The following is a 26444-nucleotide window of genomic DNA, read 5'->3' as shown; positions in this document are numbered from 1 at the left end:
TTTCCTACTCAAGCCCAGGCATGTATTTTGTTACTTTTTTATTCAAGGGTGAAATTTCCATAGGGACAGGGGGGCATGTCGCCCCCTCATCTCAAAACTCAGATCCCCCCCCACACGCCCACGCCCACACCCACACACATACTTTGTAACAGCAAAAATTGCGGATGTTGGCCAATATTACTGTCTTTCAGAGGCTGTAGGAAGCTCACTTTTAACGATCGACAATCCTGGTATCATATGAAACTAAAAGACCTAAGGCATCTATTGGTACCAACCATGTCATAGCTTGTCGGGAAGGGGGCTAAATCGCGCTACAAATTTAGGAAAGATTTTGGCAAAGGAAAAACTGGCATGGCCAATTTTCAAAGGGGTCCCTTGACCTCTCACCTCAAGATATCGGAATGAGAATGTGTTCTATGGGTACCCACGAGTCTCCCCTTTACGTACATGCCCACTTTATGCTAATCTCAAGCAGTTTCTGGCAAAAAGCATGTTGTTTTTTTGCATGCATTGTAAATGTGTTATTTTCCCCTATTCCATTTGAATATTTTTGCATACTGGGGTCCATATAAACAGTCTTGGAATTGCATAATTTGGCTATGACTGGAAAGCTGAGACTCTTGTGAATGAGGTGTGATGAGTGATGTGTGTGATGAGGTTAGTCGCCATAGGAGCCATTTCATTATAGAGAAACCATTTTCCGAAACTTGACCTCACTGTATAAAATGACCTATTGTGACTTCTGGGAGAATCGCATGCCTCATGAAACTACAACCACAAACTTTATTAACATCATTTACTTGTACTTTTACTTTCAATATGCAAGTATATTTAATATCAGAAAATTACTTTTGATATTTACTGTAAGTACAATAAATATCAGATACTTTAAGACTTTTACTCAAGTAACCTATTCTAATAGGTGACTTTAACTTCTACCAAAGTCATTTTCGATATATGTACTTTTACTCAAGTATGCGTGGCTTTCATGTACTTCAGCACTGACAGTAGGTGTTTTGTGGGAGTGACAACATCAATGAGGCAGGAAATCCCTCTCCCCCTGACATGTAAACTACCTCCTTGTCAGTTATATAAACAACCTAAAGCTTATCGTGCGTTTCAAAGCCCAATCATCTGTAATTACGACGCCACAACACAAAGAAGATGAAATGAAGATGACACTGTGATGTATATTTGTAAACTGCCCGCACATGTATGAACATGAAATGCCTGGGTAAACGATTCTGTGCTTTTTATTCTGGCTCTTCACTGAGGTACAGTATGCCACAACATGTCATCTTGCTCGGTTGCACACTGTGCATTGACTGTAATCATTTCAAGGAGAATTAAACAAAAAATACAACATGGACCTCATTTCCACCTTTAAATATTATTTTTAAGTCACCCTGATGAGTCCGATTTGATTCCCATGCACTGAACGATCATTTGTTTTGAACTGCGACCTGAAAACGAGGAAAACGGGGCATGTGAAATGCATCTATTTACGTCCTGTAAATAGCTTATTTTCTGACACGCAGCGGCGCATATCGTTATTACATCATAGAGACAACGACAGAAAATTAACGATCTAGCGTTATTTACCTTGGTTCACCCTGGCTCTGCTGTCCGTCACATTGATAGTAGCTCCTGTTCCCTCCTGCTCCAGGGGCCGGTTGCACCAAGTGGTCTTAACTATGCCTGGTCGTAACTCCTACGTCGGTCTTAGTTAAGACCAGTCTTTAGAGTGGATTTACGCCTGTTGCACCAATAGGGCTTACATCTGGTCTTAACTACGCTGGTCGTAGCAATGCGAATTGCCGGGGAATGCCCCCTGATTGGGCCAAAAATGTGCCTCGCGCCGTCACCCACTACTGTATGTGCGTCACTACACCCTCCCTCCTCCCACCCCCCTCCTCCTGTAGAAGCCCCGGGGGAAAATGGCGGCGGCGATTAGTGTCAGGCAGTCTGAATGAAATTTAATGTAACGTTCCCAATTCTATGTATTAAATTCTAAAAAACGACCCTCAACATTTTGGAAGGCTAAGCCACACAACTAGTTCGTTATAATGTAACTTCATGCTTCAAAGGCGACTTTACGACGATGAGGACGTAAGGACTCAATTACAGCAGGTCTCCGCTGATAGACACGGAGATCTCTGTTACAGGCAGGCACCCCGACCCTACGCCTCCTCCTGACCAGGCGTAAGAGTTACGCCTGGGCGTAGTGAAAAGAAGGCTTAAGCCCTCTTGGTGCAACCGGCGTAGCTGTTAGGTCGTAAAGTTACGACCAACTTAGCTTAAGACCAGTCGTAAGACCACTTGGTGCAACTGGCCCCAGGAGCGTGCTGACCAGCATCTACTGCAGGTAGTACACTGACGATCCATAAGTAGCTACAACCCCACACAAACAAACAAACACAAAATGTTTTGCAAGTTGAGAATGGCTGATTTAATCAAAGTATTGATGCACTGTATTAGTCCGCAGCAGCACGTTTGTGAGTAACATCTGTAATACACCATCTACTGATATGTGCTTTATACAACCCCGCGTCAAATAATCCGAACTATCCCTTTAAGCAGGCATCTGGCTGGCATGTTCCCTGAACTGTATGGACAAACCCCTTCCTCAACCACTCCAGTGGTCACCAGCAGAAGATTGTGCTCGTACTGGGCAGATCCCACTGTGTAACTGTATGATATGTGAGTGTTGATGGAAAACAACACTGAGCTCAGGGAACCGGGTCTGTATAATCAAAGAGCTTAAAAAATGAGAGAGATCAAGGCGCTGTTTCCAGCCCATTCAGCCTCAGAGACAACATGTGTATACACATGCTTGACTCGTATTAGTGTCAACTGATAGGTTGTCAAGTCAAGTAAATCCCTTTATCGTTGAGTAACTGCTGCTGCAGGAGGGCAAGTGTACTTTGAGAGACTAGTAGAAAGTTTAACAAGCTTTAATGATGCAACAAATTCATTTTGGCGTATGATGACTCCATGATATGATGACGCTCTCCTGAGATGATGAGAGGGCGTCGTCAGTGAAGAATAGGATAGGAAATCCCCCATAGGGAATTCTTCAGTAGTCATGACGATGGTGGTGGTGGTCAGGGGAGGAGGTGGGGTGAAAACAACTGCTTCAGCGATGATGATCAGCAACTGAGAATGACACATACGCAGCACATAGCAAACAGAGTAAAACACGGACTCTTGATATACTACGCTGATTTGGTGATTGGGATCAGCTGGAAAGGAATATCTTGGGCTGATTGGTTATTGCCACATGTGTGGTAAACTGTGAATGGATGAGGAGACAGCATCAATGAAAAGCGGGCGAGCCTAACAATGAATGGGTTAAAAAACCTCAAAGAAAGGGGGCGTGCACTGTGATATGACCTGAACTGGGCGTTAGCTGCTAAGTAGTCTTCATTATTGAAAATCCAAGACCTTATAAACCTCCTGTCATTTCAGACCCTTTGGTTGAACGATACAGAGTCCAGTGGGGACCGGAGTACTGTGCACACAACCACACCAGACCCGTGGAGAAGATCATCACACAGGTAACAACCAAGGGGGTAGCTCCTATAGCTCTGTTTGTGAAGCCAATATGGAAGCTTAAAACTGCATTCTTTCGAAATGGCCTGCAGGGGGCAACTTCACTACTGTACCTCCAAAAGGATTGTCACATAGTATGGAGGTCAATGGGAAAATGACCCCGACTTCTCACTTGACTAATGGCCTCAGTAAACACTTTCCTAAAGCTTTGTTCACACCGAGATATTTATTTTTCTCCCTGTCGCACGGAGGCACAATTCCGAGGTCGGTCGGGGAGCATAATGCACAGGACATACTCCAGGAAGGCAGTGCAAGGCGGAGCTCCGCAAACCAGCAGCACACAGCTCTAACGTTAGACAGGATGAAACCGCAAACAACACAACTGCGTTTCCCCCAGATGCAAGAATGAATAAATACTCCAGGGTTAGGGCACCCAATCAGCGTTGAGCAGCAACCGACTGTTGCCAGCGAAATTTCGCTCGAGTTGGGATATTTAATCTCGGGCGACAAGCGAACTTTCGCCCTATCCCTCCGTCTCTGTCGGTCGGTCGCCCAGCGATTTTTCTCCCGGGCGAATATACGCTCAATCGCTCGTTTGCATTGACTTTGTATGTAAACTCGATGCCAGCGAAAAACTTTAATAGGTCGTTGTGAACGCACCTTAATGAGTTGATGGCCTCAATCGCTAGTTTCAAGTCTTCTTCAGTACAGCATGATGTTCATTTTGTAAATTATGGTCCCGTTTAGAGTAGAATAGATGATAAAGCATATTATGTTTTGGGGCATGAGTGACAAGTCACCTGCCCGCTGATTGTGCAGGTGGCCAATCACAGACGCTCTTCTCGTCCAAATTCACCCAACTTCTGGCTCCAAATAAACAAGATGGTGATTATTATTATATTAATATTATTATAGCTACTTGACTTACTTTACTTAAACTCTTTACCCCATTTAGGGGCATAGGGGGTCCACCAGAGCTCACTATTTCACTCTCTTCTGCGCCCGGGCTTTACTCGTGTTCTCCAAGTCATGAAGTGTGCAACATCTCCAGGTGTTTCTACCCTGTCTCCTCTTTCCCTGTAGATTGTTGTTCTTGTCTTGTGATGTTATCTGTGTCCTTCCTAAGGGCGTGACCTATCCATTTCCACGTTCTTCTTTTGATTGTGGTAGCTACATGTCTTCCTGGTTGGTATTCCTCCACAGTTCCTCGTTTGTGATTTTGATGGGCCACCCATAGCTTTAGGATGTAGCGCAGGTGTTTGTTGACGAAAACCTGTATCTTGGTGGTTTTCCAACGTCTCGGAATCATTGGTGTTGAAGATAGCTTGGTGGTGTTTGAGAGCTGGTTTGATAGCGTCTTGAACAGTGTTGGGCAAGTTACTTTCAAAATGTAATATACTACATATGACTAGTTACTTTCATTTGAAAGTAATAAGTTACTTTACAATATTACTGTCTGTGTAGAGTAACTCGTTACTTATTACACTACTTTTTTGGATTACTTTTACCAACACAACAGCAGCAGCAATCCAAAATTCTAAATGTTATTCTTTTCCTTTGTTATTGTCATCTATAGTGGTAATTTGCATAAAAACACACAGTTTGATTAGGGAATGATTGTCTTTTTTTAAATAAGTGCTTTGATTAAAAAAAAAAAAGTAACTCAATTTGTAACTTGAGTTACTTGACAAAGTAACTGGTATAATATTACTGAAATCCTATAAGTAATAAGTTATATTACTGAGTTACTGCTAAAAGTAATATATTACATGTAATATGTTACTTTTGTAATGAGTTACCCCCAACACTGGTCTTGAATGCCTGCTTACAAATGCGTAGCTCTGTCTCCTTAATCTGCTCGTCCATCCCTGCTGATGTTGCTGATAGATATTATACGGTCTCTATGGTAACGGCTGTATACTCATTCAATGCCATTGACTCTTGGCATTAGCCCGCATGCTAGACAAGGCTGGGTATCTAGCACTGCATCGTTCCAATCTCGTCCTGGCTCCTGAGGCAAAAGTAACTCGACACAGCAATGTCTGTCTTGTGCAAAAAAAAGAAAGAAAGTTTCAACTCCAATATAGCTGTATGAAGTAATTTACCCCTGAAAATGATAGAGTAGGAATCGCCAAAGAATCGGATTGATAAGGACTGGAATCTGTCAAATCCTACACTACCCAACCTTAGTGCTGGGTGATCAGTTTGTTTTCACACACAGAAAAAAAAATCAAATCCAGGTGAAAATGCACTATAGACCATATAAATTATGGACAGAGCTACCGTGACATGCTAGAAAGGCGACCTGTCAATCACGGCCCAAAACATAGTCTTTCCTATCGTCTAATTTACTGGAAATATTGCCATAATTTTCTAACTGAACATCATGCTGTATTGAAGAAGACTTGAAACTAGCGATTGAGACTTAGATTACTGAGGTCATAAATCAAGTGACAAGTAGGGTAGATGCACTAAAGATCCAATCATCCAAACCAGAGGTGGACAGAGATGCATTTGGCATCATTAACAAACAAGTACAATAAGATAATAATAAAAAAAAACAATCACACCCAGGTGTTGAAGTAAGCGGTGCAGGTTACGCAGGTCGGCCCCTTCTCCCCCACCCCCCTCTCGATATGCAAAGGCTACTCCTGATTGGTCTATCCTCTCATGCTACAAATGGACATTGTGCTACAGATGGACACCTTAGCCCTGTTCGAAACCCGTCCCTATTACAGAAATAGTGGACTGTATAGTGTGTTGGCCATTTTGTACTAGTGTCCAAATTCTCAACTGTTCATTTGATTCACTATAGTCCACTATAAAATACCCACAATGCACTGCAATTTCTAGTGAACAGGGAATGTACCCTACAATTTCTCCCGTATACCACAATGCAATGCTGTCGTGTTTGCCGAAGGAGAAGAAGAGTGAGGTAGTGTGCGAATCTCGTTTGATCGTTCCCCAAATAGTTCACTATGATAAACACTACATGGAGAATAGTGAGTGAGTGAACGAGTGAACCATTCCGAACACGCCTCTTGTTTCCGTAGCCCCGCCCCTGTCCCCCCACCCACATCCCCCTAGCCACCCCTTGAATCCCACCCCTCTACCAACTTCCTATCCTTAGCCATGACCCCTTTTCCCTAGCCCGGCCTGCCCCCTTTCTTGAATCCCCGCCCCCCACCTCCCCGACACAATCCAGATATGAGACGGATATTTACGGCAGGTGGAAAGGAGGGCGTGCAGTGATTGTCTTTGTGGCCGTTTGGTCCCAGGAGAGCTTCGCCAGCCTGCAGGGCCTGCTCTTCTCCTGTAAGTATAAAGTGGTGCTGCAGCCCGTCGGCAGGAGGGGGCGCCCTCTGGCACAGAGCAGCAGCTTCTTCACGCCGTCCTGTGCCACCGTCCAGGCCAAGAGCCTCAAACACATCAGCTGTTCTGGGGAAGTGGGTGAGACACCTACAACCATACATTTTCAATGCATGATGTAGCAATAGTTAATGCTTGATAAGCATTCACGAACCCTTAACTCTAACCCTACCACTAACTAACCCTAACCCTCACCCTAACCTATAGGGTGAAGAGTAATGGTTTCAATTTAGACAAGACATTGGCATTGACAAAGATGTATAACAATATTACTTAATGCAGTTGTTTATGTTTATGCAGTTATGAAGTCATCTTTGTTCATGTCTGTTGATACTTGATTCGTGTTAGTAAATGCATAATGAACACTTATTGTAAAGTGTTACCAGTTACTTTATATATACAGTATGTATGTATGTATGTATGTATGTATGTATGTATGTACAGTATGTATGTATGTATGTATGTATGTATGTATGTATGTATGTATGTATGTATGTATATATGGCCTTCTGTAGGCATCCTGCTAACATTATCCCATACTCTCAGTTGTATTTGTGTATTTTTATGGTTATATTTGGTATATTTTGGTATATCATACATTTCATTCTTTTTTTTGTCATAATCTCAGTTTTTTGTAACTCATATTTGTTCATACTTTCATCCATGCATTTTGATTAAATATGTCCGTGACTCGTTGCTTGCATACGACCCGGTTCTCTCTGTTCTTACTCCTTTTCTTTGCCCGTTCCTCCAGCCATGGCTCCTCAGAAGGTCCTTGCCAGGGCGGAGAACCTAACGGCCTCCTTCGAGGTCCGGGGCAGCAATGTGACGGCCGTGTTCAGCTGGGACGTGTCCGCGGCGCAGCCCGATCGCCAGCTCACCGGCTACCAGGTGACCTGGGCGGAGGTCCCATCCACCAAGCGGCACAACAAAGAGGACAACAACAAACTGCCCCACAGCCTCATCTCCCAGTCCCAGATCCTGTCCCCGGTGAGTTGAACGAATACCAAACAAACTCTAGTAGTCCATGCTAAACCGATTTGAGGTAATGTCATCGATAAAGCGTTTGTAAAAAAAGAACATAAACAACTTTTATGTCTTAACCAATAGATTAATCTCTCCAAGAGTATACAACTGTTATTTCAGAGATCCACAATTGATTTGGGAGCATTTGGGACTTTCATTTTACAGTAATGCAATTTTTCTTGTTCCTTCTCTTTTTTCCTCTCTTTTTTTTTGTTGCAATAGCAAGCAATATTTCATATTTGGCCAATTTGGGCAATTTCCCAGTAGGCAAATCTTGGGTAGCAGTTTTGTTACTGTAGTTTTTTGTTAGCTGGCAGTCTCTTTCTCTTTCTCTTTCCCTGCTGTATTTCATGATCCTTGTCTTCTGCTTCTTCCTCTCATTTCACTGCTTCGCCTGTTTCAGGATCATAATATCCTGGTGGTGCCGAGCCTGCACCCGGCCAGCCTCTACCGGCTGGAGTCCAAGTGATCACGGCGGACGGCGACGGTCCGACGACCAGCAGAACCTTCCAGAGCCCGGGGTCCCAAAGCAGCCTGAAGCACAGTAAGGACATACTCAGTGGGAAGATCCACATATCAGAGCATCAGGATGAATGGGACTTTGAGGAATCTACAGTGAACTAATAGTATCTGATCTTTAGTGCTGATATTTGATTGCATACAGTGGCTATAAGAAGTACATTTGAATGCAGAAATTGGAAGGGGGGGGGGGGGGTGAAACGTGCTCCCTATACAGTGATGGAGGGATGATTAATTTATTTATTTGAGAAATTGAATCAAATACTGTCTTTAATACCATTCACCCTAAGTCCCATTAAGATGTACTGAAGGGACCTGACTTCCTAGCAAGAATGGTGCAATTAGAGCAATGTTTCAAATGATATATTTTACAAAGTATTCTGATAAACACCAAGTACTTTTGCAGGCTTTTTGTGTTATTCGGATGTTGTTCTTTCACATAATGCAAGACGGCACATAATGAAAAAGTACTTTGCCTAGATTTTACACAGGAAATCCCAAATAAATGTATTTCAAACTAGTTTTGTTGCACACAAAAAAATGCCAAAAGTCAACAGTGGTGAACACTTTCTTTAACCACTATCATATCGTATCATATCATATATCATATCATATCACGTTCAAAATACATACTTCAGCATGCGCTGGGACGCGTCATCAGTGATGTTAGCTGGTAAGGTGTTTCTGGTCTCTCAACATCATACACCCTCGCCCAGTAGACCCAGCCGAGGCCGATTAAGACCCCGACCCGCGTCCCGGAAGCAGCTGCTCACGGATCAGCCTTCCTACTCTGTCTGCAACGTTGCCCGCGGAAGGGCTGATCACGCCCAATCCGCTGCAATAGAGCTAGTGCTGCACCGCAGTATTGAACGACCCTTCGGTGCATGGAGGCTCAGGCCCTGTGGTTTTCCCGGCCGCGCTCCTCCTTCGTCTCACCAGACCCTCCCTGGTGAAAAGGCAATCCTACCATGCCGTACCATCATGGCGTACCATGGGCAGAGAGGATGCCTCAAGAAGGCCTGTGCGCTGCACGTCATTCGCCTGCGACGAGCACCTCACTCTAGCCTGGAGGACCCCAGGCCGCGCCGATGTTTACACAGATTTTCGGGAGGCTAATCCATAATCATCCGTATCATATCATATCATATCATATCGTATCGTATCATATCATATCGTATCATATCATATCGTATCATATCATATCGTATCGTATCATATGCATCACTTGATAGCTTGTGTTTTTTGATGAATTTCTAATCTCCCCTCATTCAGATACCAGACTGAGGAAGCATCACCATAAACAGCCAATGATTGAGAGGCACTGAGCCCAGGGAGCCAATCAGACTGCATGAACCGTTTTGCCCAAACTCAGGATAACGGAGATTAGATTACAGTAATCCACAATGCAAAGTGCAGCCTAACAGCTTCATGACGACGACGACGGATTCTCCTTCCCAACTGACAACCATTTCAATGTCCTTCCTGTGGTGCAGCGGGCTAGTGTTTGAAGACACGATGACTATTGAAGGTGCTACATGTAGCATTTAACATCAATAAATCATTACTATTGGTGTTTAGACATTAGTTAAGTGAGTTAATTAATTCCTGTAACAAAAAAGACCATCACCAAGAAGATCAGCAGCCTGTACAGCCTGTAGAGAAATGCTAACGTTATAAATACCACTGGTGTGAGACAGAGGCGACCACTCGTCACCAACCACGGTCTCATTTGTCTATGGTAATTATACCAAGGAATCACTATTGATTTGACATATTGATGCTTAAAACTGATGCACATTGCACCTTAAAACACAATAATATAGAAAATCAAAAATGTTCATGTTAGGAGGACAAATGCCATATACAATACACTATGCAGCAATAAATTGTCCCAGTTAAATAAAATGGTACTTTACTTTTCACTCCCTGTGTAAGTAAGCTGATATGTGGGTGTTCATCAGAATAGCATGTAAAAACATCTGCTGTACCCCTTACCAACTCAGTTTAAATGATCATTTTGGTATTTTTAAAAACCTAGACCCTTTTTCTGAACTTTTTGTGTCAAAGTAACTAATCACAACAACAAGTTTTGAAATTGGTCAGCTAATCACACAGGACACAGCGCACCGTGCGTCCACTACAACTGCTTGTTTTTGCAACTGGCAGGCTCAGATTGTTATAAATGTTTGACAACATTGAAACGAGAGAAATTGAGCACTTTTGTTTTGCATTTTGCTTGCTCCGGTGTGTTTGTTGCTGGACCAATTTCAAAAATTGCTGTTCAGATTAGACACAAAAAGTTTGGAAAAGAGGGTCCATGTTGAAAAATACCAAATATTGCCATTGCCTGGTTCCCTTCAAAACATTTAAAAAACTGTCAAATTGATAAGATTTCTTGTTTTTCAATGTTAATTTGCCCGTTTGGTACAGTAAGAGCATGTAGCTCCCTATAGCCTCTATTGTGTAAATGTTGTATATATATACTGTTTGTCTGTATTTATTAGTTGTGGTATATGTATCTGAACGAGTGTCTACTGTAACCCTAATCCCTCTATAATGTATGTGTGCTTAGCCTTTTCTAAACCTAGAGACCCTGTAAAAAGATGCTTTATAAAGTAAAGATGAATTCCATGTCAATATGTGCGTATAGCCTACTTTTCACACTTTTAATCTACCGTACTTATTATTTGATCTTCCTCTCTCTGCTCCTCTCATCAGCATCTTTTGTTCAGTATCCAGCGGTGACCTTTGTCTGTTTTGCAAATTTATTATGTTGAAGGAAGGGGGGGGGGGGGGGGGGGGTAGGGTGTGTGGACGATCTGGTCTTACAGAATGTAGGGAAACAGTGGATGGATAAATGCAGAAGGAGGTGGTAATGTGACATAAAGGATGCCAACTGCCATAAAACACCAGAGAAGAAGAAGAATTGATAATGATGGTGTAAAACATGACTGTCTTCCTACTGTATTGGGAGAAGCAAAGCTGTGAGAAAACAAAGATCAGGGGCCCTATCTTGGCAAAGCGGTAATTTAGCGTTTGCGCTCTTTTTACGCCGTCTTACGCAATGCAAATTGGGGGCGGGCACAAGCGCATGCCTGTTATAATTGTACTGGGCATAGGCATGCCACATGCCAAAGCAGGCGTTTCAGCGCTAAAATGTGGGGCTAGATGGCATTATCCTACCGTCAGCAGCGCGCAATTACTTTCCGCTAAGAGCTTTGAAAAGGACCTCTTAGCGCTAAAACACTGGCTGCGCTTGAGCGCAACATAATCTCTGCGCAGCGCACGTCATCACGCACAGACGTGCCACCCCAGGCTATCAAATTCTGCTTCTAAAATTGGGTAACCAGCAGATTATTCCGTGAGGCAATCAACTATAATTCACTGAGAAACTTTTATCACATTGCAAGGAGGGGTTATGGTAAATAAATTGAGAAAACTTGTACATTGTAGCCTACTTGCAATAGGCTATTCACCTATAGGCCTACCTGCTATAACCCGGAGGGTCGTTGGCATCACAGCCGATCTGTCACAAGCTCTCTCCATCTCTCTCTGTCCTCAGCACGAGTCCAGTTTTAATTGAGTCCACTGTAAATCCTCCAATTTTTTCTTTTGTCTCCACCGTTGACCCGCTGCAAACACGTTTCTATTGTCCCACCCCAGTCAACAGAATAACCCGAATTGCATCAAAACTCAGATGTTTTTAACAGGTATATGATGTGATGGTGTCGTTATGTTATGAGATAGGGATAATATATACAGTCAATAGGCCTACACCTATCCAAATTACGCATGGGGAGAATTACAGCATGCCTCACGCAAACTGTATTACAGGGACTGCAAGACGGGAATCTGGTTTGATTGATCTAACGGCCAGACATTGCCAGGCCACACCTGTGAATAATTCTGGTGGTTAACACCGCCCAAGTCCCGTTTGCGCCGTATCCTACATAAATGATGATTTGGCATGCCTCTAATCTGCGTTTGCGCCCGTTGTTGTGACGAGTTATGCTCCCCCGCGAGTAATTGCATTTTTGGTCTGTTTTAACTTAAAAACAGTCTACCCAAACAATTATATCATTTTTAAACAGTTATGTTTCTGTATAAATCATTACAATATGCTCCCGTGAGGTGGGGATGCGTTTAGCTGCTGCCGGGCGGGGTGCAAAACTCGGCATAACACCTTGACAAATGCACAAGGCGGACTGCTATCTTGCCTGCCTTACTAAGGCACACGCAAACAGGTGCGCAAGCGTAAATAGGGGATATCGCCTGTACCAAGATAGGGCCCCTGGACTACCACCTCTATTATTCTTTGCTTGGTGTGCAAACAAAAGGTTTGGAGAGCCCCAGGGATATGTGGTAATGTGGTGGTGAAGGCGGGTGGGCGGGATGGGGGTGGGAGTTGGCGAGGGTGGAGGGGTGCGTGATTATGTAGAGTCCAAGTGCGTGCGGGACGTGTCCATGTACGTGTGCTTATGAGTCCTTGGAGGGTCCATGTGTGTGTGTGTGTGTGTGTAAGTCTGGAGCTTCCCTCGGCTGATAACACAGCGGTTGCTGTGGAGATAGCCTCGTTCTTTCCCAGTCCAAGAGTCAAACAACAGATGTCCATATGAGGGAGGAGCGAAGCAACGCTCATCCGAAGCTGTACACGCTGTACCCACAAGTTTCATTTTGGCGTCCTTGTTAACAGACGAAGCCGTTCACACCACCCGCGTGCGTGCCACGCTGACGCCTTGCCGAAGCCACGCTCACGCCACGCCGAAGCGATCACTCAGGCCTGACGCCCAATTTCCAAGCTTGACGCTGAAGCCGTGAAGCCGTGAGGCATGGGAGTCAATGGGAGTTGTGGGCGGGTTCAAGGCGCGAGAGTAGGCGCTGAGAGGAGCTGAGAGGAAAAGAGAAGGCGTCTTGTGTGAACAACAAGGCGTACTTTCAGCTTGTGCCTGCTTCAAGCTTCAGTTCTGCTTACGTTCGGCGTGCTGTGTGAATGTAGGCTTAGGGTAGTGTTTCTCAACGTGGGGTCTGAGGACCATCAAGGGTCCTTGAGAGGGTTCCAGGGGATTCAAAACAAATGGATAAATTGTTAACCTTCAGAAGAAGATAACACAGACTCTTTTGGTCATAGTTTCAGTATCCATCATATCTAACAATAATATTCATCAAAATATCTCTGAAAAGTATGCTCAGAATCTCATCAAATGGGTTCCATGGATCTGATATGGACTACATGTGGGCTCCTTGATATGAAAAGCGTTGATAATCACTGTTAGGTTAGTCTCGCTGGCCAGCCTCCCATCCGTCCGAGGAGTCTGGCGCCACAGAAACAGGCAACAGGGATGAACCCTCCCTTGCTCTGCAGCTGGATGTCTGCTACCGGCTTATTACAAACTCTGTCATTGGCTCCGAGCATGTTAATCAGAGCGGCTTCTGCTCCCTCCTCCCTGTGTGTCGCTGTAAATAGTGCCCTCAGTGAAAACAACAACGCTAACTAGCTAGCAAGCTAACGGCAGGTACACGCTGAAAACGGCAAATTGGATTGTTGGAAACTATTTTCCAAGGGCACTGCCGCTAAGCAGGCCCGTATCTAGCTATGAGATCAGGGAGGTCCGGACCTCCCTAATAATTTCAGAGGGGAAAAAAAATAAAAAATTTTTTTTTTTACAAATGTAATTAAAAATATTTTGCAGTGCACTATGTTCCTTTCTTGTTTAAGAATGTTTCGGGAAATGAAAATGTAGCCTATTTAAATAGAATTATCAACAATAACAATCAAGGAAGTTACATGCTTGTAGGCTAGAGAAGAAGAAGAAGCGCGCATGCACGCACATGTTGTGTTGAACCAACCAACAACCAATAAGAATTGGTTAATCTGGCAATAAAGAAATGTGAACTTGACATGCTATTTTAATAGCCTACTCAAAAATGCACCTCCCACTATACAGCAAAGAGAGGGGTCAATGTTTCTTGATATATGCCATTCAGATCAGAATAATTAGTCTAGTCATTAAGTTTGCTGATAATATTTCTATCATGTTAAGTCTGTGTCATGTTAACTGGTGTATTCAGAGCAATTAGGGAGATATAGAGCATTATCATCATGCTATATATCTCCCTCTTTGCTCTGAATGAGTGAGAAAAGGAGAAATACTGAATAATTACATCACAACAGTATCCTAATGTTAATTAAAAATGAGATATTCCTCTAAATATGGCTAAAAAAGGTAAAGAAAATACATATTTTTTTATTTAAAATTATATATTACTCTAAATATGGCTAAAAAATGGGGGGGCACCTCAAAAATTTTTTTGCCGGCGCCCGAATCCGGCTCCCCTTGCCATGTCTGGACCTCCCCAATTTCCAAACCCTGGATACGGGCCTGCCTCTAAGCGCTGCCCATCGCAATCCCACTATGGAGACCTGCCGTGCCAGACTCCTCAGACGGAAGGGAGAGGAGGCTGGCCAGCGAGGCTACTGTTTGGGTGACAGATCAGTAGATTTGAGTGCTCTCTTTTTTATGTTTATTGATAAAACACTGAAAAACAAGCATCTTCCCAGGAAGAGACTGCCATTGTAGTGCAAAGCTACGTAACATCGAGGGCTATACCGCTGTTTGTACTGTAGGGCAGCACGCACAGTCAGGGCCGTAACCAGGGTTCCGAAATAGGGGAGGTCCAGCAAGGGCGCCGCCGAAAAAAGATTTGAGGGTTTTTTTCCCCATTTTTTAGCCATATTTAGAGTAATATATCATTTTAAATCAACATTAGGATTATACTGTTGTGATGTCATTATTCAGTATATTCTCTTTCATGTCACCACCTGCTCAGCTCTCCTGTCAACATAATTGTAACTAACAAACACAAACTGTTTTAGCCAAATTCATATCAAAATGACACCTACAAACACAGGTACACAACCCAAGCCGTACACAACACACAAAGTCATCATCGATAATAAAAAAAAACATACAGAGGGACATTTATTTATTCCTGATAGGAACGATTGAAAAATAAAATAAAATATATTATGTTGTTTTTAACTTTACACCACCTCTTTTTGTTACTTATTGGGTCATGAAACTGAAACCATGCATATAGCCACCTGCATACCTGACTTCGGGAGCTTGGCAATTGATGGCATCATGCATGATTAGCCAGTAGCATCCCAACGTGTCACACAGGTAACATTACTTAAGAGACAGACTAGACACTTACTTTCTTGGTTGTTGCTAAAAAATCTGTCAGTGTCACTCACTGTCTGTCGTTCACTCGCTCACTGTCTCGCAGCTCGCTCACCTTCAATTATCTCGCCAGGCAGACAGACAGTCATCACTCACCACCATGCTGCTGCTCTCTCTGAATCAAGTTACCGCGGACGCGGCGTCAGATGACTTCCTGCCTGACCTGCCTTTTGTTTCAAAATAAAAGCGATCCCGTGTTTTTCATGCTTTTCCATGCAGATTGTTTTATTTCTTTACAATCTTCGTTCTCAGGACACTCTACAATTTTCTGTTCCCAAAGTCCGAACTGAATTGGGGAAGAAAGCTTTTAGGTTCTCTGCTATGGAAGCGTATGGGCCCAACAATTATATATGAAATACCACAATGATATAAATAAATAACTCAATGATATAAATATAACATGCAATGAAATAAATCAAAAACACAATGAAATAAATAAAAACCTAATTAAATAAATAAAAACACGATGAAATAAATAGAAATCCCAATTAAATAAATAAAAACACAATTAAATAAATAAATGCATTTATTTATTTAATTGGGTTTTGTATTTCATTGCATTTTTATTTATTTCATTGCGACTTTTCATTGCCTCTTTTATTGATTTCTTGATGACTTTTCATGACCACTTTTATCTATTTCATGATGACTTTTCAAGTACATTGGTCCAAAAATTAAATCATAAATAAATAATTAAATAAATAAAAACGCCAATGAAATAAATAAAAACGCCATGAAATAAATGAAAAACACAATGAAATAAATAAAAACGGCAATTAAATAAATAAATAGATTTATTTATTTAATTGCCGTTTTTATTTATTTCATTGTGTTTTTTATTTATTTCATGGCGTTTTTTATTTATTTAATTGCGTATTTAATTTTTGGACCAATACATCGCCATCTGTCAATCAACACGAACGGGGCGGGACCATAAGGCGGGACCTATTCGCTGATTGGGTAATCCTCTGCTCTTGGACTCTGTTACTTTGGTCTGTCTCCTGATCTGTCTGCCCAAGGCCCACTCCGCCATGTTTAAATGCCAGTGAATCGTCACAAGAGTTTTTAGTGGGTGATAAAGTCTTATCGATTATTAATTAAGTAAAAGTAGACTTGAATGAGTTTAGGGATGCAATGTTGGAAGGATCGTCAGCGGGAGTCAGCTGACATCAACAGGTAATGTTAAGTTGCTGTTTTTAACGTTACTGAGACAGTATAGCCAGCTACTTAAGGTTAGCCTTGTAAAGATTGTAAACGGCATTGACCAAGCTATGATGAGACAACACAACACAAATCTACAAGGATCTTGTCAAGAGAGAACATAATACAAGTGTCATAAAGCGATCTTGGTCTGCAGGACATGGGTGCTAGTACCGGCATCACAGTTTTAAGTGAACATTATTACTAGCTACAGTTATTGTATTGTCATAACGTTGAAGGCAGAATATGCAGCATAGTCTTAAAAACACAATAACAAAGTAGGCTATGTTGCTCATAGAAACGATAATTCTCAATAATCACATAGCCACTAGAAGTGTGTGGCAGCTTATTTAGCTACAAAGACCCTGCCTGGCTCTGCCTGTATTTTCAATTGTGTTGGTTGTCTTGATTCATGTAACTTTTCAGTTCAAAATGACTGACACATTTCTCTCCCTCTTGTTTACAGCTTAATGACACAATGATGGAGTCAGAATTTCATCAATTGTGACCACAGCCATGGAGGATGTTGCTGTCAGACCTCAATCACACAGCCAGGGAGAAGATGGACTGGACCTAGGCTGCACAGATACTGTAGGTCAGCTGTCACTTCCCTAACCTCTTAATCCTCCCATCACCTCTCATCTATGGCCTTTGTCTACTCTAGAATAATTTCACAATAACCAGTTACCATTATATCCTGATATGATTATGTCAGTACTGTGTTTAACTGGGATTGTGTGTACATGTGTTCATTTTCCTTCAGGTGTGGACTTCACCAAGCAGAAATGGCCCAGCAGTCCCCAGTATCTGCATGACTTGTCTTCATCGCCATGGTCTCAGCCCTGCTGCATGCAACAACTGACATGGAGCAGCTCAAACAATGGCACAGTAGCAATGTGTGCAAGAGATGTTTTTTGCAGGGGGGGGGGGTGACTTTCCCTCTCATCCACATACAAAGTCCCCTTTTGACATTGGAACCCTTTGTAAATGAAGGAATGACATTGAAAACAATGTGCTGAAATGGGAACTGTGCATAAATGTTACTATGGCACACTCACACACTGATTAACCCAAACATAAAAAATAGCACATGGTATTTTGTCCTCCCGTCTTCTCCTCTCTGCCAACATAAAGCACATGTACATCCAGTGCATTTCTAGGACTTCCCCTGTAGTTGTCATTCATATCTGGCACTCAAGCAGGTTAAATTAAACTGAACATTTACATCAAAATGACTGCTGAACACACTCGAGCTTGTGATGTTGTACTGGTACAGTTGAGTTTGGAAGTTACCTACCACCTAGGTTAAAAAAATGTAAACTCATTTAATAACAGTTTTAAAACTCATTTAATAAGTTTTGACAATATATATTTTTTAACAATATAAAGTTTTAACAGGTGCTTCAAGTCAGAACCAACAAACAACAAAACAACAAGACATTTTCAAATGTAATGTTTTTGTTTGTAAAGTGCTTAAAGTAAAAATAAATAAAAGTACTAGTATAAAAATACTGTTCTGGGGCATGATTTTGTAGTTTGTTTTCCAGGCCATTTGAAGCTTGAGCATAGACCTTCAACCTACCGGCCACAAACAACATGTCACACTCAACCTGTTAAAGTAAATATAATAAGTACTTCTGGGGCATGAAGCCCTAGCCTAGGTCAAACAAGGTCATGAACACTTGTTTCAGCTCTCAATACTTAGGAGACGATGTTGAGAATAATCAAGCATCGGCAACTGATGTTTGTGATAGTGTAAAAATGCCTTCAGAGGGTGGAAGAACTTTCTGCCTTAACAGGTCTCGCCACCTCATTAATAGATGTTCACCTGACCTTGTTTTAGTTGGTTAATGCTATTGTATTATGTGCAGGCAACAAAGATGTTAAACTTTTCGATGGAGAGCCAGATCATTTGGAACCATCTACCTCTCAGATACAGGTTGAGTGTGACATGTTCTTTGTGGCCGGTAGGTTGATGATGGACTAGTTAAAGGTCTATGCTCAAGTTTCAAAAAGCCTGGAAAACAAACTACAAAATAAGCCTAGTGCAGTGGTTCTCAAACTTTGTTGGCTTCAATAACCCCTTTCCCTGATTTCCGAATCCAAGTACCCCCTTTAGCCGACTCCAACATTTTTCTTAGAAAAAAAACGATAGCATATGATGCAATGAATAACCCACCTTTTTAAGAATATAACATTACAAATTAAGAAATTGATTAAAATAGTTGCAATTAGTTCCTCCTGAGCAGATTTATTTTAATGTTTCGTTTATTTTCAGGATTTATTCTTATATTTTCAAATGTCCCCTTTCTCTTAAGTACCCCCTGCAGTACCTCCACGTACCCCTAGGGGGACGCATACCCCAGTTTGGGAACCACTGACCTAGGAAATACCAAATCCACTGTCACTAGTGTCAATGCAGGCCTGAATGTCAGTCACAAATAAGTCATAGTCTTGGTAGTGTGCTGGAAGACGGAGTGTTTCGAAGCAGGTGGAGGACCTCGGGAGAGCAGAGTGTACCACTTCCACAGTCAGTTCTCTGGGCACAAGTTCCCATCCTGTCCAGAACTTCAGGAGTGTTTTCAGTTGTTTCGAGGATGCTATAATGAAGAAAAAAAGGGAATATGAAGAATGAATACAATACATTTTGATCCATGTACCCATCTCTGTATTGGGTGGGGGTAGTGGTGTGAGTGTGTTGCCATGTGTCAATTACAAGATTCCTGTGTAATAATTATTTACTGTGGCACTGATGTCATGATGTAACAGTCCAGTTGGTGAGATATCTTGCTCCATTGATATTCCCAAAAATACTTGACTTACATAGCTTGAGGGTTTTTCTTAGATTCAGTTTTTAGCTTCCACAAGCTCAGTCACTTTTTTAGCACAAACGAAGAAAGCTGATTCTGCCAATATGTAACATCACAAAACCTGGTACAGAATTTGTTTGTATTAAAAAAAAATACAACTTCATGTTGATTTAGCTATTTCTATTAGGAAGAAGATCCAGACTGGATCCGTGGATCCAGATCTTCAAATAGTAAAATCAGCAGGAAGCTGACATTTTTTTTCAAAACAAATGCCATACTGGGTTTTGTGATCTTATATATTGGCAGTCAGCTTTGTTTGCGTTCATTTATGTGCTAAAAGAGTGACTTTGACAGCTGTTTCACAGTACAATGTAAGTCAATGAGGATACTATTTTTTACAATATCTAATCAATGGACCAAGATATCTCGCCAATTAGACTAGTTACACCATGACAAGGTAACTACACAACCCAAACCCCTACCAGTGTCATTGCGTTTAAGCATTATCCATGAGTAATAGTCATAAAATCCCAACTATCCCTTTAAAAATGTAGGAATGCCTGAAGATGACAACTTTGTTAACCACTTTACAAATGCCTTCACCCATTTTCACTATAATGTAACATTCAGATTCACAGCTTCCAGTAAATGTTGCACTGATTACCATTTTCAATGAAAAGCCGAAGGTATGCTGCCACTCTGCACTTATCTTCGAGAGTACACTCATCATCGTCGTTGTCACCATCCAGGATGGGCCACACAATCCTTTCGATGATTGCCTGCAAAAGATTTAAAACCTCTATGACAGTGGTTCCCAAAGTGGGGGCCTCCAGGAGGCACTAGGGGGACCTCAGCAAATTAATGGAAATGGTTAAAAAACATATTTATGGGGAAGGAAATTATTGTTATATTTGTTAATACCATAAAATAATAAATAAAGAATATTTTCTTAACTCATTGAGTGCCAGCCACTTTTGGAGAACGGACGCTCCCAGTGCCAGAGTTTTCAGAGCGTTTTCAGTGATTTCTCGAGGCCCACAGAATATTGTGTGATATTAATATGTAAACACCGAACACGCACAAAGAACGAGCTGGCTCTATTGTATCATCAGCAAAAAAAAGTTTATTGATACAATTTTCCGTTCTTTAGTTATGAGCCGGAGAAGATAGGTTGTTTTGAGCAAATACAGGCATTTCAAATTATTACCGGTAGCTGAGATATTCCGCCTTTTGTGAAATGAAGCATTTCAAGCACATTCACTGACTGAAGATAATATTTTCTGATGTAGTGACGTGGTGTAGTTGTGTGATGCCCTGCGTGCCCCACCCCCCTCTCCCCCCCCTCAGCTGCAAACTCCTCCCCACACTTCACACAGCCTAACACGCACCCACTCTATTTTCGGAGTGCTCCGTTTTTTGTGCGCCGGTGTTCTGTCGATTCACGGAAGAGCCAAACCGGACTGCTGAGAATGGTTTGGCGTCGGGTGCTGCTTTTCTGGCTGCTAATCGTGTGGAGAAACTATACAGACAGACAGACAGAGACAAAGGGGCTCAGTTGTGAGCGCAGATTGACTGCTGTCCGCAGCCAACGTCAGCTCCCGACAGAGCAATCTATATGGCTCTGGCTGCAGCATGCATCGGTTTCTCTTTGATCACGGCTTTTTCCTGCTGTTTTCCGGACCTGTCTCTAATCTGGAGAGCACTGTCGCCACCTAATGAGTCCGTAAAATAGATTATACACCTTCAATAGCTCCCATATTTGTACAGGAGATGCCTGAAGCTTTGATCCACGTCCCACCGTCAAAAAATGCATTTGACGTCCATCGACGTCCTTGGCACTCTACGTCACTATTTACTTTGACGTCGATCGACGTCCTTGGCACTCAATGAGTTAATTAAAATGTATAATTAAATTTAGTGTAGTATTAAGAAATATATTCAAATCACCTGCTTCCACATAAAAATCACATTTGCCATGCCCATCTGTCTAATTGCCTGTCAGTCGTCATCACAATCATTGTCATTTCCCCCTGGTGTGGGTAATAGTCTGGAACAATGTTTATAACGGAAAACAGAAACAATGAATATGAAAAAATACTGTATGAAGAAATAAGAAAAGATTTGATACAAATGTAATTATTGCGTTATTACATTAATAAAAGTAAGGAAATATATTCTGAGGTTATATGGATGTGATATTTTACATTTAATAGTATTGTCAATGGGTTTCCTTCTTCTTGCAATAGGGGGGCCACAGCCAAAGGCTAATACTATTTGGGGGGCCTTGGAATGGAAAAGTTTGGGAACCCCTGCTCTATGATCATAGACCCATGTTGGTGTATTTTTGGTGGTTGATGGGGGATCATGAGGGGGAGATACAAGGTCAACAGTAGATGTCACAAAAATATTACACATGATCTGAAAACCTGAAGATTATTTTGAGATGCAGCTTAGCATGTTGTGTCAACCGTTTCCCCTCTAACCGTTTCTCCTCTCTGCAAGCTAGCATGATTCCTCAAGGTCTCCAGTTTATGATACCAGTATCTTAAAGACCCATTCCACATGTCCCATGGTGTGGTTTAAATCCTCCGAAAAATCATCTCTATTCAATAAATGTTCATGTAAAGTATTTTTCTCGCCCAAAATTTCATAGTACCTCAAACTTGGCTCCATCTTTGCCCTCATTTAGCATTGGGTGCATGACATCAAGTGCCCTGCATCAAACCAGTTTTCTGTGAGTGCTGGTGTGAAAACTAGATTTTGGCTGTAAATCTCTATATCAATGGTAAACTTTAGAGCAGTGATACTCAACTTGAGGCCCAGGGGCCAGATGCAGCCCCCGATAGGGTGCAGGGTGGCCCCCTGACCATTTTCTAACTCCAGCTAAATTGACAAATATCGCAGTCTGCTTGCCACCCAGGCACTTATGTACCGGTACTTACTGTAACTAACTTAACGTAACCCAACTAATTACCCTGTGTGCACAAAGTCGACCTGTTTGATTAATTTTCTTTTTGAGAGATCCTTTATTGATTTGTTTGGGAAGAGGGTTTACTCTGAACAGATTTGATACTGTAACTGAACTGAATTGAAGAGGTGAAGAAATGGAATTTCTAACTTTGTACCTCCAATACACTGGATATTGTTTTTGCATTCTGCTTGGTGATTCAGATTTATGCCATGTGGGTTCATGGCAGAGTGTAAAAATCTTAAACATTTAAAATTGTCAGGCTAAATTCCAGCTGGCACCCCAAAAACCTACAATGAGCTACATGTACAGAAAAATGTATATGATTCATGTTTGTTTATAGACCGGCCCCTGGTCTCCTGTCATTTTGCAAAAGTGGCCCCTGGGCAAAGCAAGTTGAGTATCCCTGCTTTAGAGATATCCACAGTATAGTGCAAAAAACCACAAGGGTTTTCATGAGTAAGCTTAAAAAACACATTATCCAAACAAAATACATATATTTTTTGGGCGGAGTGGGTCTTTAACTCCCCTCAAGCTCTGTAGTCAATATGATACCAGCATCTTTACTCCAGCAAAGTCTGCTACAACCTAAAAAATAAGTGCCTCTTTTAAGTGTGAATGCCATTGTTACCTGAGAACTGGGTGCAGCTTCAGAGTCCCTTGGGAAGAACAACGGAACACATTCTCTTCTTTCGGTAAGAAGTGGCCACAGCATGGTCTCCTTCAAACCCTTCCTCAGCTGTCTTACTTGACGGCTAGTTCGCCTAATAACCTACATCACAAATAAATGTAAACCAACCAAAAAGAGATGAAATCATGACATAATACAATAAAAACGATTATGCATCTTTTATTCACACTTCAAATGAGTTAGTGTGAATCAGCACTCACAGCATAGAGGAGAAGACGGTCATATGTCCATCTTCTAGTGCGTTGGGTGAGAGGAGGCAGATCCGCGGCCTGTATTAGTTGGCTGACACGCATGGTCTCCTCCTCAGTCAACTCTGCATCGCCCTCCAGCTGTCAGACAATAGAAAGTAAAACAAAATTTAACATTCACAAAAATAACATTTAGTTCATTGTCGTCGCCAGCAAGAATTTTTAAACACCTTTTTTAGTTGTAGGTAAAATGTTGCTCAAATTGCCGCTTCACACTAGAGCCACAAAATGTCAAGTGATGTGGAAGAGGAAACGAGAGCGGAGTGTTGTCAGTGGCAGCAGGTGGTGGCTTGTTGGGCTGTGTGTACCATTGTCTGCACCATAGAATACTTTTCTAAGGTTTAAATTTTACTCCTAAAAAACTATATTGCACTTTTAAGACACATTTTTCAAAATGGCAGAACACAAACATCAATCGCCATACCAATTGGATGGTGCTGCGGATGTCCAGGTCAGGGCAGTCCTCAATTTGTATCGTTGCAGTCTCTTCTGATCCCCCAAAGAGAACATGAATAATTGCAGGACTGAGGCCAGACACACAGGGTCCACCATGCAGGAATGAATGGCCCATCATCCTCGCTAAATGAAAACAAAATGTACCATTTTAATCATTCAAAAAGGTAACAAAAGTTGCTTGCCATTAAAGAATAAGACCAGTGTTCTCTTTTATTATAAACAATAGCCTACAACAACAACAAAAAACCACAATGCATTTCTTCTACCGTAGCTTAGTGGGTAGAGAGCCCGTCTGAAAATGAGGTCACCGGTTTGTCCCCCGCTGGAGGTATCCAAAACTTTAGTCTATCGATTCATCAATAGTAACGGAACATCCTAGTCCCTGAACACTCACTGGAGTCCAGCAAATGGTACAATGCCTGTTTATTGAAATGATGAATTATGCTGACAAAAGCAAAAGTACAGCTGTTCTTGTTTTAACCTTTCTTTTTTCAGTTGTAGAGTTTTAGTTATAGGACTTTTGGATTATGGTGTTTGCTAGTTGGACTATATTTGTTAAGTAAAGTAGGAGAAATAAATTGTAGCTTTTGGTCTTCACAGGCTATGTTGACAATAACAAAAAAAAACACTGATCTTAACTTTTAGTTGAAAGTAGCCATTGAAACTTGAGCATAGACCTTTCAATAATACATCAACCTACCGGCCACAAAGAACATGTCACACTCAATCAGGGTCTCAGAGATAGATGGTACCAAATGATCTGGCTCGCCATCAAAAAGCCTCGTAACAGCAATGTTGCCTGCACAGAATACAATAGCATTAACCACTTAAACCCTCTATACACAGTAAAGTAATACTACAGTAGTTGACGGGGGTCTGCGCTCTACTTGGTCCGCTTTTCCCCCCCAAATCGCCAACGAAAATTGCAGATCTACAAGCCAACGTGTCACAATGCAAGGCTAGCAATTGTGAGCTAGCAGATCTGCTATTTCCGCTATTTTTTAAAGTAGATAAAAACACAATTAAATCATTATCACAACTATTTGTGTGAAAATCGTCAGCTAAAATAAAATGATCCTGACAGCCCTAATGCCCCTATGCTAGATATGAGTGATGTGTGGGACACAGATTTTCATAAATAAACAGTTATTCATTGTCAACACACCAAGATTCAGGTGAATGCCATCCTGTAACAGGGAAATTATCTTCGAGAAGAAGAACCTGGTCACTCCTTCGCCAAATGCACGATCTCCTATAGGGAAAAGAAAACTCTCAGGCAACTTTCTTTAATAGAAAAAGTCAGAATTTCTCGAAACATTTACACTTGAGTCATACTGTACCTTCCAGTCTACAAGTCAGAGGGCGTGCCCAATTGTTCTTAGGAACCTTGTAGAAGGACAAAAGTGCTTGATCTTGCTGCTCAACATCGTCCCTCAAGTCCATTCTTAGATGTAGTCCCTTTTCGTTTTCATAGCGTGAACATAACTCTGTCTTATAGAGCCACGCAGCTTTAGGGACATCGGGTTCAACCTTCCACCCTAAAGTAAAGATGCATGATGATTGATGACAGCAAATTAAGACAAAACGTTACAATTTTTCTAAAACTCAACATTGTAAACAATAGTCTTTCCGAACTTATACTATATACCTGTGGTTGGAGAGGAAGCTGAAGAAACTGAGGCTGATGACATTGAGGGTACCACATTAAGGTCATTGGCGATACTGGAGGGTTCCTCTGCCCTGGCTGATGATGTAGTTGAGGTTGAAGTTGAGGCTGAAGATGTAATTGAGGCTGACAAAGTTGAAACGTCACTGGAGGGTTCTTCTGGCCTGGCTGGAGAAGCTGAGGCTGAGAACACTGAGGGTACGACGAAAATGACATCTAGTTCGTCTGATGAACTGTGGTCGTTGGCAGAGTCTGCTGCAACACTGGGCAACCTGTAAATGTGTGTCAACAGATTTATTTAATGTATGTCCCAAACTAACGTGAAACATCTCTGGACCAACTTTGGAATGGCATGGCTCAAAAGTGGATCTCTAACTTAATGTGGCCAGCCTGTTTTGTCAGTTATCACAGTTACACCAAATTTGGGCAAGGTTAGAGCCCCATTGACTTCCATTACAAAGTTAAATATTTAAAGTATAAAACGTGGGAGTACTGGCAGTGTGCACGAGAAATTTGGTCAGTCCAGCAGTTTGCAAGCTTAGCTGCGGACACACAAGCTGACCATCTAATAGACTGCTGGAGCCATGCCACAAAAAGTGTATTCTGGGACAGTGTGTAACAAAAAAAAAATCAATTTAGAAATAGCAGAGAAAAGGGCAATATCTACCTTGTGCATTTTGTCAGGTGACTCTTCATCT

General features: G+C 41.9%; 2 protein-coding genes across 2 annotated transcripts in view; one reads left to right on the top strand and one right to left on the bottom strand.

The window, feature by feature from the left end:
- Positions 1 to 9791, top strand: part of anos1a (anosmin 1a) — a gene marked incomplete at both ends in the record, with an annotated part of 49106 nt that extends 39315 nt beyond the window's left edge. Inside the window, 6 exon segments of the mRNA XM_083632926.1 lie at positions 3469 to 3557; positions 6831 to 7002; positions 7676 to 7911; positions 8351 to 8405; positions 8408 to 8491; positions 9739 to 9791. Of these exon segments, the coding sequence (XP_083489052.1) occupies positions 3469 to 3557; positions 6831 to 7002; positions 7676 to 7911; positions 8351 to 8405; positions 8408 to 8491; positions 9739 to 9791 (689 nt within the window).
- A 9498-nt stretch (positions 9792 to 19289) lies between these two features.
- On the bottom strand, positions 19290 to 25523 carry LOC310772980 (uncharacterized protein; the record flags this gene model as incomplete). Its single annotated transcript, XM_083632925.1, has 8 exons — positions 19290 to 19507; positions 20382 to 20496; positions 23317 to 23457; positions 23577 to 23705; positions 24049 to 24203; positions 24781 to 24879; positions 25246 to 25332; positions 25421 to 25523. The coding sequence occupies 8 exons, from the start codon at positions 25521 to 25523 to the stop codon at positions 19290 to 19292; spliced, it is 1047 nt and encodes a 348-aa protein (XP_083489051.1).
- Between the last annotated feature and the right edge of the window lie 921 nt (positions 25524 to 26444).

Source organism: Poromitra crassiceps (assembly GCF_964638095.1).
Source record: "Poromitra crassiceps genome assembly, chromosome: 3".
Classification (NCBI taxonomy): Eukaryota; Metazoa; Chordata; class Actinopteri; order Beryciformes; family Melamphaidae; genus Poromitra; species Poromitra crassiceps.
This window is presented reverse-complemented; position numbering and strand designations above follow the sequence as displayed.